Source organism: Xiphophorus couchianus, chromosome 1, assembly GCF_001444195.1.
Source record: "Xiphophorus couchianus chromosome 1, X_couchianus-1.0, whole genome shotgun sequence".
Taxonomy (NCBI): Eukaryota; Metazoa; Chordata; class Actinopteri; order Cyprinodontiformes; family Poeciliidae; genus Xiphophorus; species Xiphophorus couchianus.
In genome coordinates, this window is record NC_040228.1 from 8,708,046 (window position 1) to 8,735,807 (window position 27,762).

Sequence of the window (27,762 nt, forward strand, 5' to 3'; positions counted from 1 at the left end):
TGCCTTCTGCTAATTGGAAATTCAGTCGAATGTGCCATGAAGGACAAGAAATGTACATCTGAACAAAGTTTCAGGAGGCGCCATTTATTCAATTTCTCTTTAGGGTTAATAAAGTATTTTTGAATTAAAATTTAATTTACAGGGTAACCAACACTTTTACAGTGGCTAAGCGTTAAATTATGTGTTCATTAGGGTAGCAAGAGACCCTAATGTTTAAATCTAAATGTTTGTCCCATCTGAAAGTAAGAAATATGCGAGGCCATGGGCGTTTTATTTTTTCCTTCATTTTTCTTTTTTGAAAAAGCCAAACTCAAAAGCACCGTTATATAAACTCTCAACATATACCACAGATGGAGTTGCGTAATTTTGTGGTTGCAGTAGATGTTTACAGCTGCAGCTCCCCTCAGAGACGCTATAGCATACTCGTGACAAACAGGAGTTTGTTGAATTGCTTTTCTCCATTTATTGCTTCACCCTCTGCCGTTTGTTCGTGGAGCACCAAGTTTTTCTGCCCACACTTGACTGAACAAATGGATGGTTTGGAAACCCTGCTGTGGGTTCTGAGTTACCGAGTCACACTTTAGACTTTTGATGAGGCAGCCCGTTATCGGGATGCTTGCTCACGTGTTTTTTGCAGCTCACCTTGAACTCCTTTTGAGGTTGAAGCTGCTTTTTTTGTTTGTTAGTTTGTTTCATCCTCCGATTTCTACCTTACTTTGTTGCACGTTGATCATTTGATTCAGTCACCTAGCAACTGTCAGCAATTACGCTTGGATTTTCTCAAAGTAATTCCTCCTAATTAGCTGGGCAGGTCTCACATGTTGAGATTGCATGAAGATCGGAACCAGTGGCATTTTCCTCTTGTTCTTTCGTTACGGCTACTTCTGAGCTCTTCAGTTTGTCTCCAGTACTGGAAAAGACAAAGGGTTTGCCAGTTTATCGTTTTGAGTTCACAGAGATCATAATAAGAGGATTACTGTTACTGTAACAAAGACTCAGTGTGTCACAAATGTTGAAAGCATTGCCAAAATGCCTAAGTTCATTAAATTCTCTGGTCATACAATGAAGGAACTGACCACTGTACTAGCAAGCTTAAAATTGGCCGTCAGAAAGTTAAGCACTAGAACCCACATTAACATATTATCTACATCAAAAGGATTGGGATTTTTATTCAACTTAGAAATTAGTTCCAGCTCTTCTGTTATACAATATACAATACTAATTTTTTTACAATAATTGTAGAAAATATGGAATTTGTGACCTACTAAGCATGACCCATTAATCAATAGTAAGGTAAAGTTGTATTACTTTAAAAGGAAACACTGCTGGAGTAGGTAACTTTTATAAACAATATGTTTCTTTACGTTTGTCAACTGTCACCATGTCAGTCACGCTTGTGTACTTGCTGCTAAATGTGCTAACTGGAGAAACAACTTAACGGTACAGAAAGATTGCTTAACCATCATCCTTGCTGGTCTGCTAGCCAGCCTGAGCATTCGCGGCAGGCTGCAGTGTTTGGAGCTAGCTGCATTGTAGCAGAGAGCAAGAGGAAGGGTCTGAACAGCATGGACACAAAAGAGATTGACGGCGCCTCCTCCTGGCTTTGGTTGGTTGTTTTTCACCGGGAGCGATGTATTCCTGCAGATGGCAGTAGGACCACATGGTGGAAGCAGGGGAGTTTGATTTATTTTTATTTTTTTCAGATTATCTGTCTCATATTATACAGTCAGAACATCAGTGACAATTTTAACAAATATGTAAAAAAACAACAACCATATTGTTCATAAAAGTTACCAACTGCAACTTTAAAATTAAAAGAAAGTGACAGGAGTTTTCTTCAGCTGACACTAAGGTCACTCTCCCCGACCTGTTGCTGTGCACTGCTGGTCAGCACGCTTAGCCTCAATAGACAGCTAATATCAGCTTGTAGAAATTTATTATTCTACAAAAGTGCAGTTATAAAAATATGCATTATATGCAACGAGCATGTGAAATACTATGCTAAATTTAGCGGTCGTTTATTCAATTTTCTTTTTCTCATGTAGCAAAAAATCAAAATAACAATGAAAACTGTTCATGTTAAGATTTTGTGTAAATAATATTCCTGTGAGACAATGAAAGATTTATGGTATTTTAACTATGATCAACATTTTATATCATTTTCGCTAAGATGCTTTAAGAACTTAAACCGAAGCAGCTGGATGACATAGAACAATTTGTGTAGTTATCGTACTGTTATCACAATACAGTTCATAAACTTGTTAGATTTATAGCTGACATGTTCTTCTTCTAGCAAGTTCTTCATATGACTAACTCATGGCTTCTTTTAATATAACAACATCTAGAGAAAATAATGTTGGCTTAAAAGTGAGAGTAGGTTCCAAAAGTTTACCCAAAATGTTCAATAAGCAGCAGGATGCTCTGCTGTAACAGTGGTGATGCTTTGATGGCCGGCCTGTGTGAGCAGCAGTAGGAGCTGATTAACTGAAAGTTAATAAATGACAAGCTGAGTTATCTGGATGTGATTTTCTCTATTTTTCCCACAATGTCATGTGGGTTTGTGTCTTTACACAATTAATTACGTTCGTCTAAATACTGATTTTGATCGCAGATTCCTTGAGTCTCAGTGAGGGAGCATTGATTAAGCTTTTTAGTTACATAACTTATTTAGTGCCTTTATGTGGGTGAGTTGTATAACCTACCAGCTGATACTGAGCTAAGATTAATAAATGCACTTCCATTAAAGTCAAATATGATGTCTTTTTTTTAATTAGCTTAGTTCAAACATTTAACAGTCTCTCTAATTATTTCACTACATACGTTTGATTGTTTTAGATGAGATAAAGATGTGTGTTAGTCATAAAATGTTTGGAGTTCGCTTGCCAACCTGTTAATTGCCTACACGAGCGTCCCACTCTTCTATTATTGGTAACGTCAAACAGAAATCTGGTGAGCAAACATGTCTCTCCTGCACTTATCCTTTCAGTTTTATCTCTACTCTTTTAGTTTGATTGGCTCACAGTGTACAATTTTAAATGCTAATAAAAATCACAGCTAGTGGGATTTTTAAATGAAACCTCCAATTTATTGTGGCAAGCAACATTACTTTGCTGTTTGGGTGAAATAAACATGTTAAACTTTAACTGGACGGTATCATGTGAAGCAGGTATAAGTGCAGTAGGCGTGTCTAAGAGCTTTTTAGAGCACATTTTGTAACCAATTTGACAAAATGTCCTCTTTTTTACATTGGTGAATGAATCTTTGACTTGTTGTCCTCTTGACCCCCTCAGTAGGAAGGAGTCCTGTTTCCCAGAATCTGCGTCTGTGTTTCGTTTGCTCGTGTGTGCAGTGTCAGGATTTTTAACGTGTGTGTCTGTTTGCTGCCCACCCCGCTTTGATGTCTCTATTCCCTTTTCCTCTTTTCTTTGGTTTTCCTGCCTCTTTGTTGTCGCCGGACTGTTTGTGTGTTTGCGCTGATGTTGAGGCTCTGCACATTTCAGGAACTGTTATATAACTGTTGTGTAAGGTTGTGCCGGACAAATGGAAAATGGGGTACAGAGTGTTTTCGGGTGAATTTCTAAATCATAATGTGTCTGGCAACGAAGGTTGTTTTCTTTCTCTCGTCCTTCATCTGATGATAAGGTTAATAAGACTCGTTTTATGAAACCTCCTTCATTTTAATTACAAGGACCACAATTTTTATTCACTATTTCCTGGAAAAACTAAACCATCTGATGCACTTATGTTGCTGGCATCCAATCAGAGGAAAGCAATGGTTTCGTAAATGTCAGGAATGGAAAAGTGTCTGCCCCGTCACAGATTTATTCTGTTTGCTGTTTTTGTCATACGCTCTAGATCAGAGGGGGCTAAGTCGAGTCCTGGAGGTATACTATTCTGCAAGTTTTAGATGCAGACCTTTTCCCAAACTGAGTCAAGGGAACAGCTTATTACTGGGTCTCTGTAGAGCTAAATGAAATGTTAGTCGTCTGACAAACGGCAATAAGTCCACTTGTTTTCTTAAATATCAGTCTGGAACATAAAACCAAACAGACTTGAAGCCTTCAGATTTTCACTTCTTTAATTAGTGTTTGCTTTTTGTTTTCCTTTAGGACTTTGTTCACTAGATTTCTGACCCTCAGTCAATATTTAGTCTGTTGTAGCGTCGAAGGCTGTGTCTTTATGAAGTGTTAGTGCCACGGCAGAAAAAAAAAGAACTGCCTTGTATGTTTTTGCAATGGTCTGTTGTTGAAAGTAAATTTGCATTAGGCGCCATGGCTAAAACAACCCCGATCTTTTCAAACCATGGAGATATACTGTAATTATTCAGAAATGTCAACATTATTATAACATTTGGAGAAAGTTGGAGGCTGCAATAACAGCTCCTGCAGTTGTTCAGATATTTCTACTGAGGTTGAACAGTTGGACTGAAAAGATCTGCTGGAACAAAGTCATTTTTCACTTTTTTTTTTACTGACTCTTAAGTCAGCAACTTTTTCTCAACATTGTTAGATCAACTTCTTTAAACATTAAATGTTAACACGTCAATCGCTCAGACCCACGGCAGAGCTGGTGTCATCGGCAGCCTGTTTAAGAAGTATGTTGCCATGGACTGTAGGAGCGTTTTATGTAAGTTGTTTTTCACTTCACACTGAGATCATCATCACCGGCCTCCGTGCCCCATTATGCCAAGGATGTTTGTGCGAGTGCATGCAAACATACGCACATTCTCATGCCAGGTATCACGCTGAGAGCATGTTTTCTGTGCTGGGTTTTGTGTGTTAGTTTGCATTGAAATGGAGGGGGTGTGCGTGGGCGGGTGTGTGTATGTGTGTGTGTGGCATTGTTGCGTCCTTGTTGGTCCAGTCTTCCCAGGCAGAATCTTGGCTGGACTGAAGGATAAATTTGATTGGTGTGTTTTCATGTCATGCTGTGGGGATCCAAAACCTGACAGAACATCATGTTATTGGGAGTTTCTGTACACAGGGGAACCAAATCATGTACAAAATGATTTTTAGGAGGGATAAATCTTGGTTTTATTGCTACTTCATTTATTTTTAGATGGAGAGCAACAGGCTAAGGAATCTATTCAGTCTCTAAAATGTTTCCCACAGAAACATAAACACAAGCGTTTTTACATGTGTGTTGGATATTTAATCATTGATTAATGTTGTTTTATGAGTGCTTGTCCTCTGAAATATGTCTGTCTGCGCGTCAGTGTTTGTGCCCTGTCTTGTGTTTCATAAGCTGTCCATTTTTATGATGCGGCTCTTACATAAGCTCCAGATCTGGTTCAGTGTGCTCCTGATTGAACAAGCGAGAGAAGGAGGGCAGAAAAAGAGAAGGTTAAAGTTACGTTCAAGCAGATTTGAGGGAAAATTGATCAAAAAACCAATACATGTTTTCACTTTTCTGTGGGGTTTTAGGGCAGAGAGAAGAACTTTATTTGCACTGGTTAGTAAATGCCACCCTGAGCCTCATTCTCCAAGATTAAACAAGAGAAATCTGATGTTTTTATTATTATTATTATTTTTTTTTATTATTATTATTATTATTATTATTATTAAACCCTACAAGGCTAAACTCAAAACTCAGAAAATAAATCCTAAAAATTACAAGAAGTTACCCTAATATTTTGCTACCAAAAGATTTCAGCATTTTTATTTAAACTTATCAATGTCTTACTAAAGTTTTGAAATTAGAGATGCGCCTGAATTTTGGATTTGATTTCCGGCCTCAAGTTTATCCAGACTTTTGACCTGCGGGCTATATCATAAAAAATATATCAACTGGTTTTTTTTGTACTGCTTTTACTTGTTCTACCTTATTTTAAACTTATTGTTGATTCTGTTTTACATTGACAGCAATTCTGTTGACTTGTGGAAATTGTTACAAAGCAATAGCAACAATGGTTGCACGTAGTTCACTAATCGGAGAAAGATAGGACTCAAAATCTTCCTTACTGGTCACCAGCTGATTTCCTGATGCATCTCTATATTATGTCATCAAATATTTTGAAATATTATCCTATATTTGAGTTGGGAGTTGTTCCAATCTAACTTTTGTCAGATAACAGTTGTCAACTTTACCTCTTTGAAAAAAATAACTTTAAATTAAACTAATGTTCGTCTATGATACATTACTGTGCTGTGCTTTATTTTGACATGTTTTCATTCAGATTTATACTTCAATTCTTTGTCAATATTTCAACTCAGAGATAAGAAACATAAAAGGGAATTGGTAACAAATATACACTATGTAGGGAAGTTATACTTACCATGTCTAAATTGTGGCTCTTCCTGTTTTAAGTGGGTAGCCTGAGTGTTTAAAGTTGCTTCTCCGTAACAGTGAAATACCAGCCCATGCCACTTCCCCTGAGTCATCAGCTATTATAAAACATTGTTATGCAAGCCTTCCTGCTGTTGAGAGTTGGCAGACGCCATATTTTTTCATTCCAAATACCTCTCTAACCTCTGTCTTCATCAAAATGTAACTTGTCATTGTTTCTGATCCAACATACAAAACCCATCAAGGTTTTGATGAAAACTAAAGAGAAATATACAAAATGCATATAAATGTATGATAAGCACATCAAATTTTGCAAAAGTGTATCTTAAATTTGGCAAAGGTGTAAAACAACAGCATAAGAGTGCATAAGATTAGCTGTGAGGAAAAGTTGCATGTAAAATTTATCAAAGAATGAATTTATTCCTGGTTTGGCTGAGATGTTGCAGTTTGTGTGTGTGCTATTATGAGTTTTTCATCAGTACTTTCAAAGACAGCCTCAATATTTGTTCTCATATGTGAGTGAATAAAAATACATGATAAATTGCTGCTGATCCTTTTAAACCCTGAGCTCAGGCTCGGCTAAAACAGTACATGTAACATGGATACAGACGCTTTTATTTAGAACTGCAGCAATTTTGTTCGTCACTTTGAAGTAATCGTATTTTTGTTTTTTTTGTTAATGTTAATTCTTATGATTAATGATAAGAATCGAAGCTAATCTCTCCTTTATTTATTTTTATTGATCATTATCTATGCTCCTGTCTTCCTCCTACAGACCAGTCCCACAGCGCCCCCTTCAGGTCGGAGAATGAGGCTCAGGGTGGCGATCCGGCTGTGTGGCAGTGCACCCCTCCCCCATCTACCTCGCCTTCGGCGGAGACGCCGCACCACCCACCCACCTCGCAGTCCTTGTCCAGACCCCACTCTAGGCCGGCAAGCCAAAGCCACGCCCCTCCCTCCGCCCTGACGGGAACCAAGAAGAGGAGCTCCAAGCCGGCCCACATGAGACGAAACATCAGGTACCAAAGTCGGCACCTTGGGCTAAGCTTCAAACGCTGTCTGAGTCAGAGAGATTAGAAGGACACCCACCTAGTTATTCTGTAGGGATCCTTGAAGAAACAGCACAAAACCATCTATTAAAGCAAGCTCAACTCAACGCCTTATAGAAGTGTTTTTTTTTATTAATGCTAGGCATTGGGGCAGACAAAAAAAAACAGTTAAAAATACATCAGCTGATTCTATAATGTTTTTATCTTAGTAACCCTTAGTTGTAGTTGCACTAAAATTTGTTTACCAGTATATATCAGTTTTATTATACTGTGCAGCTTTTTTCTATTAGAAAATCAACAGCATCCCAGTTGCCCATAAAATCTGTTAGTGATTTCAAACACTGTATGCTGAGTCTACAGCCTCATTCCTCCCGACTGCCAGTAATGTCTTAAAGCTGAACCCCAACTATGCTGCATCACTGCAACACAACGCATTAAGATAAATATGAAACATATGTTAATAGTGACGGTTCTGGATCCTATTAATAGTTTCTAGAGCCCTTTAAAACTGGGATACATAAATATTTCCATTAGGAGGATTACAAGGCTTAAGGATTCTTTTAAAAGAGTTCATCTCACAGGTAATTAAGACATACACCCCAAATTGAGGATGTATTAGTTTCAATGTTTCTGGAAGGATTTGTATTAGAATTATTATTTTTTTTAAATCAATCTTCACCATATATTGCTTACAGTCTTGAGTAAAGAAGTTTTACTGCCTTTTTTTAAATGAACTGATCATAGATTTGTGGTCGATTTGAAAACGTTTTTTTTTTTGTAAACCTTTGACCAGTGACTTTTTTCTGTTTCTCTTTAAAAGCAATAATAATAGTCCTAGTTATTTAAATAACTTCCTATTTTAAATGGAAGTGCTACTAGCAATAACAATTTTAAACATTAGTCTCTGTGTGTATTCACAACAGAATACAGGTTGTTTTAAATCTGAGCTTTCCAAAAGCCTGACTCCAGCTCCAAAACAGGATCCAAATGAAATAGCTGAGCAACGTTGCTATAAGTTTCCACCTTCCTGCTGTCTACTGATAAGTCAGCTCCATGGACTGTTTGACAAAATAACTCCTTTGGTAGTAATTGTGGAAGATAGTTTGCTTGCAAACTGCAAAAAAAAAAGAAAAAGTAGAAAACAGTAAAATAGCAAAATATCTAGACCGGGAGCGATGTATCTAAAAAAAATATCTAAAAAAAAACTACATTTCCTGTAATAGAATTTGATTGTTTGTCAAAATACACAATTACGATTAAATTAAAAGTATATTTATCTGGCTATATTTTAGGAAATTGTTGAGGGAACATCAGTTAGATGCAGTGACCAAAGTCGCCCAGCAGGAGGAGCTAGAGCGAAGGCAACGTCTGGAAGATCAAAGGAAGCAGGATTTTCCCGTACCGCTACTGCCTGAATACACAACCGGTGAGAAGATGTGCACAAAGACTTTTAATCCTTCAGTTTCTGAATCTTACATTTCTACTTGAAAAATCTGTAATCAACATTCTTTATCATGCACAATACAAATGATTGCTAATTAATTACACACATACTTGCCTAAACCTTTCTCCTTCATTGTCCATTCATTAACTCCATGTGTGCTTCCATTTTTTTTTCTATTTCTTCCATCTCATAGTTTCTGACTTACATGTTGCATTCTTCATGTCCCCGTCCTCAGGCGATGTTACTCAGCATGTGCCCTCATCGTCTGCATCAGTGTCATTCCAGCAAAAAGTAAAGTCCACCAGACAGGATGGGATGTGCCTGGAGTCCAGCAGCACGAGTATCAGCACAGATAAATGCAAGACTGACACACTCACCTCTGCAGCAACAGTGCAAACACAAAAAACAGGTGAGATACACAATCCTCAAAACAAGGGCTTTATTTTAAAACTGCTTGAGCCAGCAGGTAAATTAAGTATTTGAAGACTTTAATAGTTGAAAATAAGTGTATTAATCAGATACACTAAGAGGACTTCTAATCCTGTTCATTTTAAGACCCATTATTAATGGTGTAAGCACTTCTGTGCTACAGTTGTTGCTGCAAATTGGGCTTTAAATCACAAAGTTCATAACATATAAATGAACTGTTTTGGATCAGGTTCCATAAGTGTACAGAACCACACAACCCACATTTTGAAACCAAAATGGAAAACAACATCAAAACGTTTAATGTACCTCTAAACCCCAAAATTTAAATAGGGTGTACTTTCTTTATGACTAAATACGAAAATGTAGTTTTGAATGTAAATGAACTACTCAGTTCATTTTAGGGGGTGGCTTTCATTTGTCAAAATGCCCTCCCTCCAATCCAATGTGCAAAGTAAAAAAAATTAAAGTGACAACAAATAGCACAGATGTATGTATATTTCTGGATTTAAACTGAGAACTTTTTTTTTTAAATTTCACCTTGTTTTAGCAATTCAATGTTTTTATTTTCTGATGTTTGACTGTAGTTCGAGTAATGACTTGGAGCTGGTTACGTTTGTCACTCAAAACCCCCTCAAACTCGTTATCATACCATAAAGTTTAGATGTCGTAGAAACCAGATAGCTTCAAAGGACTCAAACATGAAAAAAGTATAATATGAATATACAAGCAAAGGTGAAGTTCAGCAAAGCTATTATTAATATACTTGGCTGCATTTGTGCCATCCACATTGTAACCATGTTAAATGAACATGATAAAGTTTCTAGTTCTATTTTCTTCTGTTTCAGTCAGGTATCCACACAGACACATTACTGTAGGAGCAAATTAGCCACTCATAGGCCTGGAATTGTAATTATATGTAACTTTTTAAGGACGTCATTTGCCATTCTGCTGCTGTGTGGGCTCTTTTCACACCAAGGCCATTATTGCCTGGTGCAATGCTTTCCAAAAGATGTTGTAAACAAATGATGAGAAATGAAAAATTAAATGGCCTTGAATTGATTTTCACCGTAGTGTTTTTGAAAATGACTAGAATAAATCTCACTCCCTTTATCCAAACCTTTTGAGCTTTGCTATATGTTACTGCATGTTTCTCATCCTATAAGCCTGCATGCATTCAGTGCTACATTAAATCTGATGGTTAAGTCAGAGCCTTCCTGAGTGGCTCATCTGGGTAGAGAAGTTACTGAGATTGTATGACTTTCCCATTGTTTCATAAAGCCTCATATCTACTAACTATTTGCTTCTCAACCGCCATATAACAAGCATCAATTTATTAAATTACACATCCTGTTTGAAATTGACTTTTGACCTCCAGGGTTTGGAGGAGCAGCACATCAAAGGACTTTATCGCTGGGAATTTTCAGGAGAGAAAAAAGAATCTGTTTTTACTCAAAAACCACAGGAGGGATGTGTACTAGTATTTCTTTTTAAAGTTTTATCAGATGGGTTGTTAAATGACTAAGGTTATTTTTAACATCCACAAAGAGATCTGAGTGTCGCATAAACATGCCTACCTTTCTGTCTTTTTCTTCAGTTTTCTTCTCTTTTCTTGTTTAGATAGCAGAGACAACATAAAGTCAATTTCCAACAGAAATGGGCGAGATCCTGATAATGATTCTTATTTTGCAAAATTTTTTAAGTTAACTGACTGTAAAACTTACTTGGAGCCATTTAAAACTCAGTTGTTACACAAAGTTAAACAAATGCAGTTAACACGACTTTTGTTAGTTAAGATCAGTTGAGTTTTCTTCTTTTACCATCCATGTGCTCAGATACACACATCCAGCAAGTCAATCAAATAGACCAAATAAAGACACACACACTGGGATAAATTTCACAGTCGAGATCAAAGCAAATTGCAGACGCACACCTGCAGTGTGAGGAGGGAGCTGGAGACAGGTAAACAGATAAACAACGAGAGGCCGAGGGATGAAAAACACGAAAAGTGAGAAAACAGCCAAATGGAGGGAAGAGAGATGAAATGAGAGGGGTAATAAACCCAGCAGATCGTAGGGAGGAAGCAGAACACACACTCATAATGAACACACACCCACACCACAGTGGGACAGTGACATTTCCAGTTGGGGTTGCATAACCAGTCGCCCCCTCCACTCTAATCCTACTTGTATAACCAGCCATTCACTGCAGTTATATAAACTCACTCTGTTTTTTTTTTTAACACACACTTGTCCTCTTCACAGCGTGCTCTCTCAGGCTGCCAGCTTGTATAACTTTGATACTCCTTTCTATTCTCGTTTATCAGACAGATTTTGTCCGACAAACACAGACAGACTCAATTTCTGTTATCATTGGACAACCGATACCCCCAGCTAGCAGAAATGAGAGCATCAAGGCTTATGGAAATTTGATGGGAACTTATTTTAGCAGAAAAACTGCAGCAGATGTTGGTTTTTTGTTTGTTTGTTTTTTAACACAGAAAGGCTGAATTAAAGTGTCCCCTGATGTTTATGCTTCTCTTTTACATTCATACATTTAGTTATCAGTGTCCTGTCATTATGTTTATACCAGCATTTAGTACTGTGAAGGCGTGTTTTGTTGACAAGCTAATCGAACTTTAATATTTTCTGCAAAGTATATAGAAGTGCTGATTAGACATGAGTCAAATACCTTTTATCAAGATTTTAAAATTGCTCAAATGTTTCTTATAGGGTGGTTTGAAGCCCTTTTAATGAGATGCTAGAAAAATTACTAGGATTCCATAAGCACACACACAACTTTACCCTCCCCCACTTGTTGCTGAACAGCGCTGGGCAGATAGCTGAAAAACATTGATAAACTTAAAGAGAGATGTTTGTTTAATTGTCTGTATCCTCATAATACCTTTCCACCTTGGCATTTTGTTTTAATGATGCTAGAAGAACTGAAGCCATGAGGCAATAATGATCCCACGTTGCTAAGCATTTAGCTGTGTACTGTAGTCATATTAGAAACAACACATATGTACAGTACTACTGCTACCGAATCAACATGACTGTGCAACAATAACCTAATAACACCAACATTGTGTTTACAATGACCTGAATGAAAAATATACAATGTATATACAAACATAAATAAATCTGTTTGTATATAAACAGGACAGTGACGTTATGAAAAAGTAACGTAACCGGTCGTGACTCAGCAGAACACTGTCAGTTCCGTCCTGTTGATCCAGCTCATTTCAAGTAGTTTTTTTTCAAAGAGTTGTCTAATATGAAAAATTTTATTTTTCCTTCTGTGTATCAAAAGCAGCACATAGACTCATGTAAAACGTGCCTCTTAAAACTACGTTAATGGCAAGGTAGAAAACAGTGTGAAAGCTCAAACAAAATTTTGGTGTTTTCTTTCTGCAATACCTGTTTTTTCTTCTTTCTTTCTATTTTTACTTAAACATGATGTTAAAAACTCATACCGCCTTACCTACAGTCCTCCCAACAACGAAAGACCGACATTGAAACATTTACGGAAAGAATGTTAGTCAAGATAACTTAAGGAAGATACAACACTCTGGCATCTTTGAATCAAATAAAAAGATATTACTGAGAGGAGATTTTAAATTTCTGCACACTGTTAATATATTGTTTGCTTCTATTTAATTCAGTAAACTAACTGTATGTTTTGTGTGTATTTTTGTGGGGAACTGAGTAGCCAGCTTTGTTTTTGTCATGCCAGAATGCTCCCCTCAACATCAAACCTCAAATATTTTTACATACAGTTGTAAGACCAGGTTGACATTTGATAAATAATAATTGTATTGTAAGCTTTGAGACCTTAATTATTTCTCTGTTTATTTATCTTCTATTCAGAAATAATAGATTTGAGGACAGATGACCATGACACTGTTGCTCAAGTCTCCAAAGAGGAAGAAGAGAGTGAGCCTAGTGGTGCACATGCCAACGATACCCAGAACCAACCAGACGCCCAAGGCAGGGTGCTCGTCAACCTCAACCATCCAGAGGCAGATGAGGACATTTTCCTGTCACCACAGCTGGCGCGAGCAGTCAAACCTCACCAGGTATCAGGATACACTCAGAATAAGCATATAGATAAATGTTCCGCTTTAGATGTGATGCTTGGTTAAAATATCCGTCCACTGGAATCTCCAGAATTTGGATTTCTTCTCTCTTCTTGGTTGTGTCACTGCATCTCTTGGGTCTTTCTCAATCTGTCTTCAGATCGGTGGAATCCGTTTCCTGTACGACAACTTGGTGGAGTCCCTGGAGCTCTTCAGCAACAGCAGCGGCTTTGGCTGCATCCTGGCTCACAGCATGGGCTTAGGCAAAACGCTTCAGGTCATCTCCTTCATCGACGTCTTGTTCAGGCACACTCAAACTCACACTGTGCTCGCCATCGTACCGGTAAGCTTCTGTGGGCCTCTTCCATTAGATGCCTGGACAATGATTATAAAAAGGTTAGGTGTAAATGTAAAGATGTGGTTTCATCTGTATAGCGTAAAAAAATTGTCCTGAGTACTGAACCCCATGGTATCCCAAAACTGGCTAAAGAGGTGTAAACAAGATTTATCTTCACTGTGAGCCAAACAATGTGACCAAGTAAGTGTACCAAAATCTGATACACATACTTATTCCCTTCCAGGTGAACACACTGCAGAACTGGCTGTCAGAGTTCAACACATGGGTCCCTCCTCCTGAAGCATTACCTCCAGACACTGATCCTGCATTGGTTGCACCGCGTGCATTTAAAGTTCACATCCTCAACGATGAACACAAGTAAGTCACCGGAACAATTACTGAACTGAAAATGTCTGTGGAGCTTACAGTACTTAATATCACCCAACCATTTGTTTTGAGGATTTTTATGTTGGGGAAAGCATTTTTATTTGACAAAAAAATAGCCTTTCATTTTCTCCTGATACCCAGAAACACAGCGTCTAGGGCCAAGGTGGTGGAGGACTGGTCTCGGGATGGTGGTGTCCTGCTGATGGGTTACGAAATGTACCGTCTCCTGTCTTTGAAGAAGAGCTTTGTGGCTGGGCGGAAGAAGAGGAGCAAAAAGACCGGAGCACCTGATATCATAAACCTGGATGAAGAAGACAGACAGCAGCAACTTCTAAAAGGTTAGGAAAGACATAGAAGGGGAAAAATGAGGAAGTTAGGGGAGAGAAAGTGAAGAAGATTCAAGTACAAGTAGAGTAAAGAAAGGGATGAAGCTGAAATAGCTCACTGAAGTTGTGTCTTTTCTTAAGGTGTTGAGAAAGCTCTTTCCCGACCCGGTCCAGATGTGGTGATCTGTGATGAAGGACATCGCATTAAGAACTGCCACGCCAGCACGTCTCAGGCCCTAAAGAACATACGAACCCGGCGGCGTGTAGTATTGACCGGCTACCCGCTCCAGAACAATCTCATCGAGTACTGGTGCATGGTCGACTTTGTCCGTCCCGACTTTCTAGGTATGTGGTGAGTTGTGATTCTGCATGCCTGCTTTCCTTCTGAATGGTGCTCATTTTTTCTTTTTTTTGTTGAATTTCACATATTTCAGGAACAAGACAGGAGTTCAGTAACATGTTTGAGCGACCCATCCTTAATGGACAGTGTGTGGACAGCACGCCCCAGGATGTCCAGCTGATGAGGTACAGGAGCCACGTCCTCCACAGCCTGCTGGAAGGCTTTGTGCAGAGGTAAGAGCATCGCCACTCAGGAAATTAAACTTAGTCTCTCTTAAGAAACTCTTTCTAATACTGACTGGTTTATTTATAATCCAGACGAGGCCATGATGTCTTGAGGGATCAACTTCCCTCTAAGGACGAGCATGTGATCCTGGTGCGTCTGTCTCCCCTGCAGAGGGCACTCTACACTGAGTTCATGAACCGCTTCAGAGAGGCAGGGAACACCGGCTGGCTCAGCCTCAACCCCCTGAAAGCCTTTTGTGTCTGCTGCAAGGTCTGTGTGTGTCCAAAATGTTGCTTATCCTCTTCAGTATTATACTTTTATTCATTTGGAACTCTTTTTTTTTAACATCCAAATGTATTTTGTTGTTGTTTCTTAGATTTGGAATCATCCAGACGTGCTGTACGAAGCTTTGCAGAAAGAAAACCTGGCAAGTGAGCAGGATTTGGACCTTGACGACATCACATCCACTTCACAGGGCAGATGTCCGACGGCAGCACCGGCTCCAAAGTCAAAGAGTTTGGACAACACAGATCCAATCTGTGGACTGAGTCTGAACCAGCTGCAGGAAAAAGCCAATCAGGTCATCACGTATGAGTGGGTATGTGCTAGTTTGAGGTTTTCTAACATTATATCTCAAAAATCGTTTATGTGACAACAGTTCTAATGGCATTTCTTTTACTCCTTCACATGGCCAGGCGAAAGAACTGATGTGTGACTATAAGCCTGGCATCCTGGAGAACTCAGCAAAGATGGTGCTTCTGTTCCACCTGATAGAGGAAAGTGTCAGGAAAGGAGACAAAATCCTTGTGTTCAGGTGAAAGATTAAAATAAAGCAAATCTGTTTTCTTTAGGATAGAAACTCTTGGTTGTGGGATTCCCAAAGCTTTCTTAGCTGTATTGTCCCTCTCATCGTTTTCTACCTCTTCATGGCCCTTCTGTATGTGATCTTACGTTTTCTACTGCTCCTCTTTCAGTCAGAGTTTGTCCACACTTACTGTGATCGAGGATTTCTTGGCCAAGAGACCAGTGCCTCCTTCACCAAATCCAACCGACAAAGACCGACCCAACCAGAACTGGGTCCGCAATCTCAACTACTACAGTAAGTCATCACTGATTATGGTTTCAACAAGTTTCAAAGACTTACTGGATACTGACCATCCAAAACACACCCAAGGAAGAACTGATTTCTTTCAATCTCTATTTTATCTGGTACAAAGTAGTCATGACTCAACATTTATATATTGAGTTATAAATGTTCTGTAGAAATTACAATTAGTTTGAATATTGCATCAACATTTTTTCCATGCCCAAGTCTTAACCTTGATACACTGATAAATTTGTCTAATCTGTAGAAGGAGAGTCTTTTCTTCTGACTGTAGTGATTCTGTGCATCAGTCGTGATTCAAATGCAATGACATGCAATGGGTGCTGCCACCTGCAGGCGATTTTAAGTAGCAGAAAGACTTCGCTTCCCCTGGTTACTCAAATACTTAAAAGTCACGGAAATTGTTGCTGGTCTGTAATTTATGTGCAGAATGACCTACCACGACCTTATTTTATTTTTTTTTTTAAATCAAGCAAAACACAGACTAGTTAAAAGATAATTCTCTATCAAACAAAAACACGTGCAGTTTCTTACTTTGCTTGTATATTTTTTTTACTTAAGTTTAACTGTGGATTTGCTGTGGGATATTTTCCAGGACTGGATGGAAGCACAACAGCTTCAGAGAGAGAAAGGCTGATAAATCAGTTCAATGATCCGACCAATACCTCAGCCTGGGTTTTCCTACTTTCAACCAGGTAATCCCCCCCTGTCCTCCCACTCACACTACACCATTATTAATATCAAGGTCCAAAGTCAGAAATGATGTAAGATCTCTGTCTGGACCTCAGGGCTGGTTGTCTGGGTGTGAACCTGATTGGAGCGAACCGAGTGGTAGTGTTTGACGCCTCTTGGAACCCCTGCCATGATGCCCAGGCTGTGTGTCGCGTGTACCGCTACGGACAGAGAAAACCGTGTAACATCTACCGCCTGGTGTGCGACTTCACTCTGGAGAAAAAAATTTATGATCGTCAAATCTCCAAGCAGGGAATGTCTGGTGAGTTCTGAGTCGGTGTGTTCTAATCTTGAATTGTTTGAGTTCTCCAGGAAGAATATTTCTAAAATGTGCTTCACAAGCTGTCCTGGCTCCCTGCTGAGGTGTCAATTGTAGCTTTAAAACTCTCTCTGTTTAGTTTCCACCACATATCCAAAACACATTTAAACAGTCAAAACAGAAATGTGGTCGGGGGAAGCTGGAACCGAAACCATAAATTTTATGATTGCAAGACGCTTTCAGCTCCTTAATAAATGTTGATTCATGAACAAAATCCATAAAACTAAACAATTGTCTTTGGCAAGAAGCCAACCTTTGATGTTTTCTATGAGTTTTAGAAGATGAAAAACATACATGCTGAATTTATTTATTATTTTTTTTAAATATCCTTTTGTATTAATTGCATGATTTTTCTTAAATCTTTTCGGAGTTCTTTGGTCTCACTCTTTTTCTTTTACAATTTCAGCTAAGTGTACTTTATAGAATTAAAATGTTGCTCTCCCTTCTTCCACCAGACCGTGTTGTGGACGACCTGAACCCTGTGCTGAATTTCACCAGGAGGGAAGTCGAGTCCCTTCTTCACTTTGTGGAGGAGGAACTTGATCCATTCCAGGTCCGGCTGCTGCCTGGAGAAATCAGGGAGAGCGTTCTGCAGAGAGCTTTGCATCTCTACTCCCACCTAATCACCAAGGTAGGTGGATATAATGCAAATTTAAAAGTGAACTATAGCCAAATTATGAAAAAACCTGCAGGAGAACCTAAAGGTTGCAAAAGACGTCAGTTAAAAACTGAGGCAAAGGTTCACTTTACAGCAGGACAGCAACTATAAACATACAATGGAGTAGTTGTTGCTATACAGTAATTAAATGTGTAGAATGTCTAGATTCTAGATAATAGATTGCAATATCCTTCTACACTCTAGAAGGATATTAGGGTTGAAATGATTAATCTGATTAATTGTGATTAATCAAATCCTTCTTTGTTTGTAAATATGTTTAACCCAGGTCTCCTCAAGTGCCATCGTTTTAGCTTAACCTGGTTTAAGTTCTGCAAACAAAATCTCATTTTAAGCCTCTTTCGCTACACTGGATGTTAAGTCAAGCAAACTGACCTTTTCACATGTTGATGTTAGAAGTATTTTCTTAGCTGCAAATGATCCAGCGTACTCTAAACATATTCAGTGTTATTGTATTTTAGGCCATAACATAACATAAAAAGGAATTTAGTTGTTTCTTTGCCTTTTTCATCTATTTCTAATATTGTATAAAAAGGTCTAAATGGTTAAAAGAAAATGTGCAGAATGTGCAAATTTTTAATTATTATTATTTTTATCTGATCAATAGAACAATCAATTACAAATATAACTTGCAGTCCTAAAGGATATGAATACTTTTGCAGAGCACTATTTTAAAAAACTGTAACAAAGTTGATTAAGATTAAAACTCTAATCACCGATAATATTCCTCTTTTTCAGCAACCCTTCCCCCATGAGTCCCTCCTGATAGACCGCAGGGAGCTAAAACTGAGCAGCGCTGAGAAGAAAGCCGCCAAGAAGGGCTATGAGGAGGAGAAGAGGGCGTCTGTGCCGTACACACGTCCGTCCTACGCTCACTATTACCCTGCCAGTGATCAGAGCCTCACCAACATCCCTGCTTTCAGCCAGAGGAACTGGTTAGTGAGTTGCTGTTTGACAAAATATCCAGAAAACTGCTGTAAAGTTTTCTACAACATGTTCTCTAATCAGGTTTGAACCCTTCTAAAATGTGCATTAATAATAAAGTAACTAAAAAAAACCAACCTCTGTTCAGGCGCCCTCCCACTCGCACAGAGGAGAAACCAGTGGCAAGCGTCCGGCCAGTTCAGTCTGCATCAGCTCCCATGATGCCCCGCCATGTGGCTGCGGGTTCAGCCCAAGACCGCGGCTCCTCTTCATCCAGCCTTGGAGGCTTCCCTGTCAACTGCCTGCAAAAAGCTGGGGTGTTTGTGCAAAAGATCGTCACCACTACTGGTAGGCAAGCGGCGCTAACGCTTTTGTCTCCATCCATTGTTTGTTGTTGTTGTTGTTTGTACATAAGTACATGCCTCTGAAGTTTCATAAGTTGCGTCTGATCTCTTTCAGACATAGTGATTCCAGGCACCAACAACTCAACAGACGTTCAGGCGAGGATTAACTCCGGAGAAAGCATTCATGTTATCAGGGGCACAAAAGGTGCAGTTCCAGAACTCCTAAATTAAATTTAGCTTTCGATTTTCTACCTTAAATTAAATGGTACAAGCCTTTTTTGTCATCTTCAATCACTAGCTGAAACTTAATAAACATCAACAATGCTGTGTCTTCCTTAAAGATGTAGTTACTTTTGATTCTTTAGGTAAAGTTACATGTCAGTAAGTGTGCATACTAAAAGCATTGTTTACTTCATGTATTTAGGGACATATATCAGGACATCCGATGGCCGAATCTTTGCCATTAGAGCAGCTAACAAGGCTAAGACTGTGGATGAGAGTGTTGCAGCTCCTCCCAAAGGTAATTACTTATTCATTCATTAACATTGCATCGCAACTTGAATTTTATTTTTTTTTTATTGCTCAAAGTAGTGAGTAATTGAGAAGCTAAAGAAAAATGATGGATTGCTTTCTATACATTTTAAGAATTACAATTATTATTTGCATTGCCACATTTTGATGCAGTTAGAATGCAAGTCTTTCAGGTAAAGTGGCATTCACTGTCTGTATTAATATACTTCTCAGCAAAATGACTGAAGCTCAGTTAGACTGCATAGAGAGAATTTTCGAACAGCAATTTCAAAATCTTACCAAAATTTGGATTTCAGACTAGACTTTGACCGAGCCATTCTCACACATGATTAGTCTAAACCGCAACATTTCAGCTTCGATAATGCAAGTGGAGCTTTTTATGTTGTCTTTTAGTAAAAAGGTTGTATAGAAAATACTGTTTAGATATGTAATAAGTTATATTATTCTTTTGAAACCAACATTGATCGTCTTTCTTCTTTCAGACTTGAAGGCTCCAACTCAGGAAGTTTCCTCCGGTGGCAGCAATGGTTGCATATCCCCTGACAGGAAACCGAAGGTACCCGCCAAAGCTGTGCCCCGCCCTCTTTCCCCCGACAGCCCAGAGATCATCAGCGAGCTGCAGCGCTACGCGGCCGGCTCGGGGTCTGACGCCACAGACGGAGAAGCTGAGAGCGGCACGAACGCCCCGCCTTCTAACAAGCTGCTGCAGAAAAATTGTGGCAGCACTTACTCTGGGGAAGCCTCGAGCCACCATGATGCCTCAGTTACTAATGTAACCCAGTCGAACAAGGACACCTGCATTCCCCAGGATTTGAGAATAGGCAGCAAGCGTAAAGCCCCCAGCCCATCGATAGAGGAGCGAGCCGGCAAGCAGCCATACGCAGGAAAGCACTCCTCATCTTCGCCAGGGTTCCCATTCTCTGGGGGCTATGGCCTTCCCCCGATGGGTCTCAACTCGGCCATGTTGGGCGGTTCAGTGTGGCATCCCCTCTTCATGGGGTCGAGCTCACACTACTTCCAGCCACCCAACAGCCAGCTGGCCGACCCCACTTACATGTACCGAGACATGTTTGGCTTGAGCGGAGTCAGCGTCGCCCCTTCTTCCTCATCTCAGTCTTCGTCGACCACAGTCACAACTTCTGCCTCGTCATGTCCCTCTACGTCAGTCAGCGCCGCCGGTTCTCTGACGGGAGCCCTCCCGCCGTACATGTTGGGCCCCAGCATGGCTGGGATGCTCCCGCCAGGCTTCCCTCTGTCATACAGTCCGTCTCTAGCCGGCCTGTACTCTGGACCGATGCTGCCAGGTCCAGCTGCCACCCCAGGTCCAGCCGGAGCCAGTTTCCTGTCTCAGTACCCCCAAACTGCAGCCTCTGGCTCCTCCTCCTCCTCCTCCCCTTCCTCGTTTTCCCCTTCAGCGCGCTCAGAAAGCCACCGCATCCCGGTTCTGGAGAACGGCGGGGAGGTCAGTGGCGGCAGCAGCTCTGATGATGATGATGACGTCATCGAGATGATGGGACAGTAAGACAACTTTCAGTTCGACGTGTTAGTCAGACTGCAGTGTCCTCTGAGGGAGGATGGACAACGAATTAAGGAAAGTTAAGGTCTAAGATCTTCATTTTGGTCACCTGTATTGCCTTGGAGGAACAACCTGAAGGGTGACTGAATAGACTGGACACTGAGTGACAAATGTTGATGCTGAATATCAAAATGTGAAGCATTTAAAAATATCCAGAGGGGATGAAAGGGGAGGGTTTTAAATTCTATGGACTTTGAGCTTCCAGATTTGTTTGTCCAATCCTGGTATTAAAAAGCTCATCACTGGACTGAGAACTGCTGAGTGTGAGCCTGTAGTGACTACAAACCGCCATTAGTTGAACTGTCAACGTTAGAGATTCTGCAGTAGTTCTGCAGCTTTGCAAAACGTGAAGACTCTTTGCTCATAGCTAATCAAAATGGCAGCCAGAAGCTGGAGTTTCTCTTTATGTGATGGTTGAGGTTTTCTTTAAGTGAGGTTTTGTTAAATAGTTCTAACTTTTTTTGGTATATTTAAAATAAATGCAGATCAGTCGAACCCAAAGCCTGACGATAACAGCCAGTCTGTTAAGAGCCTTAGAACAACTCTGCTCTATCACAGCAATCCATGTGAAGGCTCTTTGATGAGTGTAAACCATCATTGCGTTTGCTTTTGGCTGGAATTTACACAGACGCTGATGATTACATAAACAGGAAATTGAGGTTGGAGGATGTGCGCCACCAGTGATCTTCCCATGTGAAACGCACACTGAGAATGGAACATGTAAAGTGTCTGCAGTTAGAGTCACATTTTGATATTAAAATTAAGGTTTTTAAGAAGAAAAAATGTAATTGGAGTTTAAGTGGACATTATTTTATACGTTTTTGCACTGCCTTGCCATGCGTATTAGGCAGTCCAGAAACGTGTGCTTTTTCCTCTGTTGCAACTCTGCCTCCTGTGCCCACTCCCTGTGTAAATAATTAGCGCCATCTTTCTCAACATCATCACCAAGTTTACTTCCTAGAGTATGAAGCTTTGGCAATTGGAGTTTTCTTAAGATGGTGGAAGGCTGCTTTGGTCTGAGCTTCTTTCGGACTAGACATTAGCATTAGCCTTTAGCCCAAGCTAATCAGGATTTTGACTAAATGAAGACACCAGAGTTAGCCAAGGCAGTAGGAGTCTAACTGCTTAAAACATCATATCAGAGCCTCACTTTGAAAATCCTGACCTATCCCATTAAAGAAAAATCTCCTTCCAGCTGAGGTAGCTTGTAGTAAATGTGTTCAGTAAGTGAAAGTTTTGTCATTTGTTGAATACTGCTACTGAATATTTCCTTGGACATCTAAAGAAAATAGCTAAAAATATCAAACCAAACTCAGAAAAAAAAGAATTGTTGCGCTTAATACATCACTGCCAGGACAGGATGTCTTGTATTTTTTTTCTCTTTGAAGGGTGAAATGATGTGACATCTTAAGGCTTGATGAGGTTTGAAAACATTTTACTGAAACTTAAAAACTCCAGTGAAATAAGAATGTACGAATAATCAAATGCCTTCATATCGGGCCTTTTTCTGTCTGAAAAGATTCCTTCTATTTAGGCGTGGGTTGTGGGATGGTTTTCTTTTTTTCTTTTTATTAATGTCTACTGTATTTTTATGTACGTAATCTACTTTTACAAAAAAAAACAACAAACAAACAGGTGATCGCCTAAAAACAGGCAGGTGGAAAAGAAAAAAAAAAAGCTAATGAGGCGTCATCCTTGTAGCGGAGAAACAACCAACAGAAGATGCCTTTATTTGCCTCCCATCTTTCTGAATGTTAGCTGTGAGAAAGAAGAGGTAAAGGGAGACTGGATCTCACCCACAGTCTTACTGTAGCCTAGTTGAAAACGATGCAAAACACTCACTAAAGCCTATATGTACTGATACGACCCTAGGGGGCGCTGGGCTTCACAGCCCCCCGCCCCGCGGTCCCTCAAAGCTTTGGTTACGCTCGTGTTGTTACTGTGTTTGTGTCGGCGCCTTGTCTTTCTAAAGGTTACAAAAGGAATCATTTTCAAGAAGTGAAAAATGCAAACGTCCGACGTCAATTCATGCTTTCACTCTGCTGCGTTGTTTTGTTTTTTCTCACTCATTGTCTCTCTGTCTGGTGCTGTGAGCAGAGTTGAAACGTAAAACCAAACTTCATTTTGGAGATATCGTGTGGCTTTTCCAAAAAACAAAAACAAAACAAAAAAGAAACACAGCACAAACTCACTAGAAATCTCAAAAACAAAGAGGATCACATTTTAGAGCAGGTATTGATTGCAGAGCAGAAGTTCACAAACGGCATGGGCCGGTTATCGGTAATGAGGTGATTCAAGATATTTATAAACTTAGGGTTTCCAAACTTTAAAAAAACAATTAATTAATCATCTTATGATGTGAAGCAGAAACATTCAAAATGCATTCCACAGGCCATTAATAACCACTGGAATGATTTTATTTATTTAACTTTTTTTTCTGTTTGTTTTACAATTCACGAATGGTACAAATTTGACCTGTTGGACAGGCGGTCAAAGCGAATGGAGATTTTCATTGACAATTTAAAACTTCATGAAACAAGATGTTGGCTACAACAAAAACTTTTAGTAATCACATATTATTTGCTTCATCTTAATTTTATTGCAAGTAAGACCACAAACACATGGTGACTTTTACTCCGAGGCAGACTGGGATGTGCTCTTTCACTAGATTTTGTGTTTTTCAAAGAAGGAGCGATCCACATCATGTTAAAGAAAAATTCTGAACCACAGTTAGAAAAGGATTTACCCAAAACTTTTTAGGAGACTCTCTGCCTTTCGTATAATAAGGCAAACATGCGAGACCCTTTTTATGTTTCCTGTCTATGATTTCTCCAAAAATCTGACTGACATGGTCGTTTTGATGCAATGTACCTTGTTTTCTTTTACCTGAAGGTAAACATGGAGAAATATCATTAAGATAACTTTGGCATTTTTAATTTTAAAATTAAATATTTTTGTGGCCCTCGAGTGCTTTCATCTTGATGTCCGGAAATTTTTCCAGTCGAGAAAAACACAGAAACAAATGGCACCATCACTCTTGTGATGGTTGGCAAGCTGTTTTAACTAGAAGCTATTGAATTTTTCTTTTTTCATCTTAGTTTTGAATATCTGTAATAGTACCATGACACCTTAAAACTGTAGTATTTGTACTCAAGGTTATGCAACCATGAATCTCCTACCAGCCCATGCCTAGTCTATAGCAGCTATGGTTGAGAAATACATATCCGCAGCATACACTGTGCTCCACTGTAAAACAGACATTAATCTGTGTACGTAGGTTAAAACAAACCAGTTTCTTTTCCCATAACTCAACATCAGCTTCAAAACCTATCCGCTTTAATAAACTGTCTTTGTGTGTTTCCCAGTACAGCACACACACTCCTCACAGGAGACATGTGAGGAGTTTTGTCTCCTCACATGAACACAAAACTCCAAACATCATCAAAGCAAGACTCGAGCATTTCTTGTTAATTTGTTTTTTATTCTTTAATGGATCTGTTCTTTATTCTGAAATGTTTACTCATGCTTGTTTCTTTTGTTGTTTTTTCTGGGTTCTTCTCATTCGACAAGTTCTGAAATATTACCAAATTTAATTTATTTATGACTTTGCATATTTATTCGTTTGTGTTTTTATTTTTGTACAGTGTTTTCTCTCTTTTTTTTTTTTTGGTTTCCATTTTCTTTTCTTGAGAATATTTGTAAGATTTTTATGGTCCTTGTAATGTTTTTCCGACAGATGCCTCAGACTTGTTAGAGGTTTTTGTTCACTTATGACGAACCGAAAAATGACCCAACAAAACAATTACTGGACCAACTGATTACTGTGTTTGCTGAGCAAGATCCAGGATCTGAGAACAAACTGGCTATATTTGAAATACTGTGTGGAATAAATGTGGAGAAAAAGACCAAAATAAAATCGGCTACGTATAAGACAAAACTCTAAACACTACATTTAGTATTTGGACACATGGACACGTAAGCATTCACATGGGTTTTGAGAGACATTTGTCTGAATTTAAACTTATGTATCTAAAACAAACTGAATCTGGATCTAAAAAAGCCCCAAAAAACCTGGATCTAAAAAAATGTAAAAAAAAAAAATCAGCAGGGGAAAGAAAGCAACTTCATCAGATGCTTTTCATTCCATATTTCACCACATCTTAAGTTGTTTTGTCGTCCCGTGATGCCAACGAGTTTCCTCTGTGATGAACTTTCCGGCTCGGCTTTTGCTGTGAACACTGACCTGCTTACTAGTTTTACAGCTTTTTACTTGAATTTACATATTTATTAATACGAAGCGGTTTGAGCGAGCAAGCTGAGCCGACTGTCTGAATTCCAGTTTAGCCGAGGAGAAGGTGTATTAAAAAACAATGAAAACTTTTCTCCTGACTTTGAGGATGTTCTCTGTTCCAAGCCTGTTGAGCAGATGATCAGTGCTTCATGAGAATGGTTCGCCGTTTTACATGTTTTTGTTTGTTTCATTTGACTTTGTAAATAAAAGAAACATGCTCTAAATATTTTTTTCCCCCGAATTTCTTTATCTTATTTGTAGATGCAAGCTACAAATGACTGACCACGTGACAGCGTGTGTGGATTACACAGACATAAAACTTTTGATTAAGATAAGGGTGGAATAGTGGAATAATTATTTTTACATTAGCAAATTCTTCAAAAATACAGTTTGGGTTTCTGAAACAAATGAAGAAACACTCTTCAGTAGTAAATTGTTAAATTTCTTGTCCACCGTTTATGTGGGAAGCTCCACTGCTCACACACAAACTAACTAACCGCATGCAAAGCTGGCAATAATTGGCCATTCCTTTTTCTGAAAATAAACTTTGCATGTTCATTGTCAGTAACTGTAGACATGTTGTTGTTAGCTAATGTTACAAAGGAACATTCAATATTTAGCCATGTAGCAAATGGATGAAACTGAAACTTTAAGGACTAAATTCAAGAGAAATGTAAATATTTTGTAGCCTACTGTGACTTCCATCCTTCCATCAAAAAATGAAAGGATGGGGGAAAAAATAACACCTAAAGAGGCTTCCAACACACTATTTAACAAAAATAAAACATTTAAAATTTACTTTTTTTAAAAATTCTCTGCATTTGAAAGGTTTTTTTCTTTATTTTCCCTCCATTTCCACTCACTTATCTGTGCTTCCATTTGGTCGTTTATGCATCCAGCCTAACAGTAGCACACTGGTAAAATTGTTGGATGAGAGAAGAACAGAGTGAAAATCTTCTCTTTTTTAATCCTACCTTAACCTTATTTGATTTTCTCATTAGAATTTATGTACAATTTTCTTGGCAGACATTGAAAAATCCCTTTTTATTTTTTCTTTGCAGGTTACTTTAGTTTAAAATATCTTCGGTGCCATTGAATGTCTACCAAAAATAAAGTAGAAATCGGACCACTCCAATGAGAGGTATTGCAGGTTTTTAATGGAATCATTGTACACCCAGTAGTCATTGCTTTGGTAACTCAACTCACTGGACAGCATGCATGATTCTCAGGCAGAAGAAACAAACAGCTGCAAAATCGCCACATACCTGCTAGACTTTAGATCTAAACTGTGCCTAAAAACCAGTCAGGTGCTTAAATATGTTACATTATCCGCCATATCAAGAAATAAAATTTGTGTTTGACTGCAAATGTGTGTGTGTGTGCGTTTCTATTTTGCTTTTGGTTGTTGTGTGAAGCACACTGTATATGACTCTCAGTTCTTTATCTCTGTCCGCTTTCGCATGTGAGGCTTTCTATTGGTTTCTCAGGGAGAAAACTGCCGTTTAGACCTTCTTAAAGTTCCTCTGTCCCGATGGAAGTACACGAATGAATAACCTGTTAGGATATAGTACCAAGAAAAAATTTAAAACATTTATTTGAAAGGCTTTTTCTCAATATTTCTGCATAAAAAGAACCAGTTCAATAATTATTTTTAAGTTAACATAATAAAATCAATCACATAGTTAGGATTCCCTCTTGATATATGATTTTTGTAGAGTAAAGCTGCTTTCATTGTACCAAGTGGTTCTACAAAATCTCGATTTAGTGAGGCCGAATACAAATACACAGTACAGACCAAAAGTTTGGACACACCTTTCTAATTCAATGGGTTTTCTTTATTTTCATAACTATTTATAAGGCAAGAAATCCCACTTATTAACCTGACAGGGCAGGTTGACCTATGAAGTGAAAACCATTTCAGGTCACTACCTCTTGAAGCTCATCAAGAAAATGCAGAGTGTGTGCAAAGCAGTAATCACAGCTAAAGGTTGCTACTTTGAAGAAACTAGAATATAAGGGGTATTTTTAGTTGTTTTGCACTTTTTTGTTTAGTGCATATTTCCACATGTTATTCATAGTTTTGATGCCTTCAGTGTGAATCTACAATGTCAATAGTCATGAAAATAAAGGAAACTCATTGAATTAAAAGGTGTGTCCAAACTTTTGGTCTGTACTGCACATGCCATATTTTTCAGATATTTATTTGCTTAAGAAAAAAAAAAAATTCATCGCCGCTTCACAAACATGCGCTCCTCTGTGTATTTCAATCATAAAATCCCTGCAGAAAACTGCCTTTATTATGAAAACGTAAAAGAGGAACTACCTATAGCGCTGTAATTAACAACTCAATTACCCAGCATGCTCTGC

General features: G+C 38.8%; 1 protein-coding gene and 1 long non-coding RNA gene across 6 annotated transcripts in view; one reads left to right on the forward strand and one right to left on the reverse strand.

The window, feature by feature from the left end:
- LOC114141555 (helicase ARIP4-like) overlaps positions 1-23,359 on the forward strand; it is a 58,333-nt gene extending 34,974 nt beyond the window's left edge. For 3 of the 5 annotated variants that reach the window (XM_028012139.1, XM_028012175.1, XM_028012158.1), the window contains 21 exons: positions 7,061-7,304; positions 8,627-8,760; positions 8,972-9,187; positions 13,074-13,282; positions 13,443-13,625; positions 13,864-13,997; positions 14,148-14,344; positions 14,474-14,677; positions 14,767-14,905; positions 14,990-15,167; positions 15,274-15,495; positions 15,593-15,711; positions 15,872-15,996; positions 16,598-16,697; positions 16,791-16,996; positions 17,509-17,684; positions 18,468-18,664; positions 18,802-19,001; positions 19,113-19,202; positions 19,422-19,517; positions 20,011-23,359. In XM_028012139.1, the coding sequence (XP_027867940.1) occupies positions 7,061-7,304; positions 8,627-8,760; positions 8,972-9,187; positions 13,074-13,282; positions 13,443-13,625; positions 13,864-13,997; positions 14,148-14,344; positions 14,474-14,677; positions 14,767-14,905; positions 14,990-15,167; positions 15,274-15,495; positions 15,593-15,711; positions 15,872-15,996; positions 16,598-16,697; positions 16,791-16,996; positions 17,509-17,684; positions 18,468-18,664; positions 18,802-19,001; positions 19,113-19,202; positions 19,422-19,517; positions 20,011-21,050 (4,409 nt within the window). In that variant the 3' untranslated portion in view covers positions 21,051-23,359. The remainder of the gene's footprint in view (positions 1-7,060; positions 7,305-8,626; positions 8,761-8,971; positions 9,188-13,073; positions 13,283-13,442; positions 13,626-13,863; positions 13,998-14,147; positions 14,345-14,473; positions 14,678-14,766; positions 14,906-14,989; positions 15,168-15,273; positions 15,496-15,592; positions 15,712-15,871; positions 15,997-16,597; positions 16,698-16,790; positions 16,997-17,508; positions 17,685-18,467; positions 18,665-18,801; positions 19,002-19,112; positions 19,203-19,421; positions 19,518-20,010) is intronic. The other 2 variants (XM_028012149.1, XM_028012166.1) reach the window with 2 other exon arrangements.
- Positions 1,913-24,244, reverse strand: LOC114141577 (uncharacterized). The gene is made up of 3 exons (XR_003594876.1): positions 24,140-24,244; positions 5,803-5,810; positions 1,913-1,923 (listed from the first exon to the last, which is right to left on the reverse strand). It is a non-coding gene; the product is annotated as an uncharacterized LOC114141577 (long non-coding RNA).
- Positions 24,245-27,762: the final 3,518 nt, after the last annotated feature.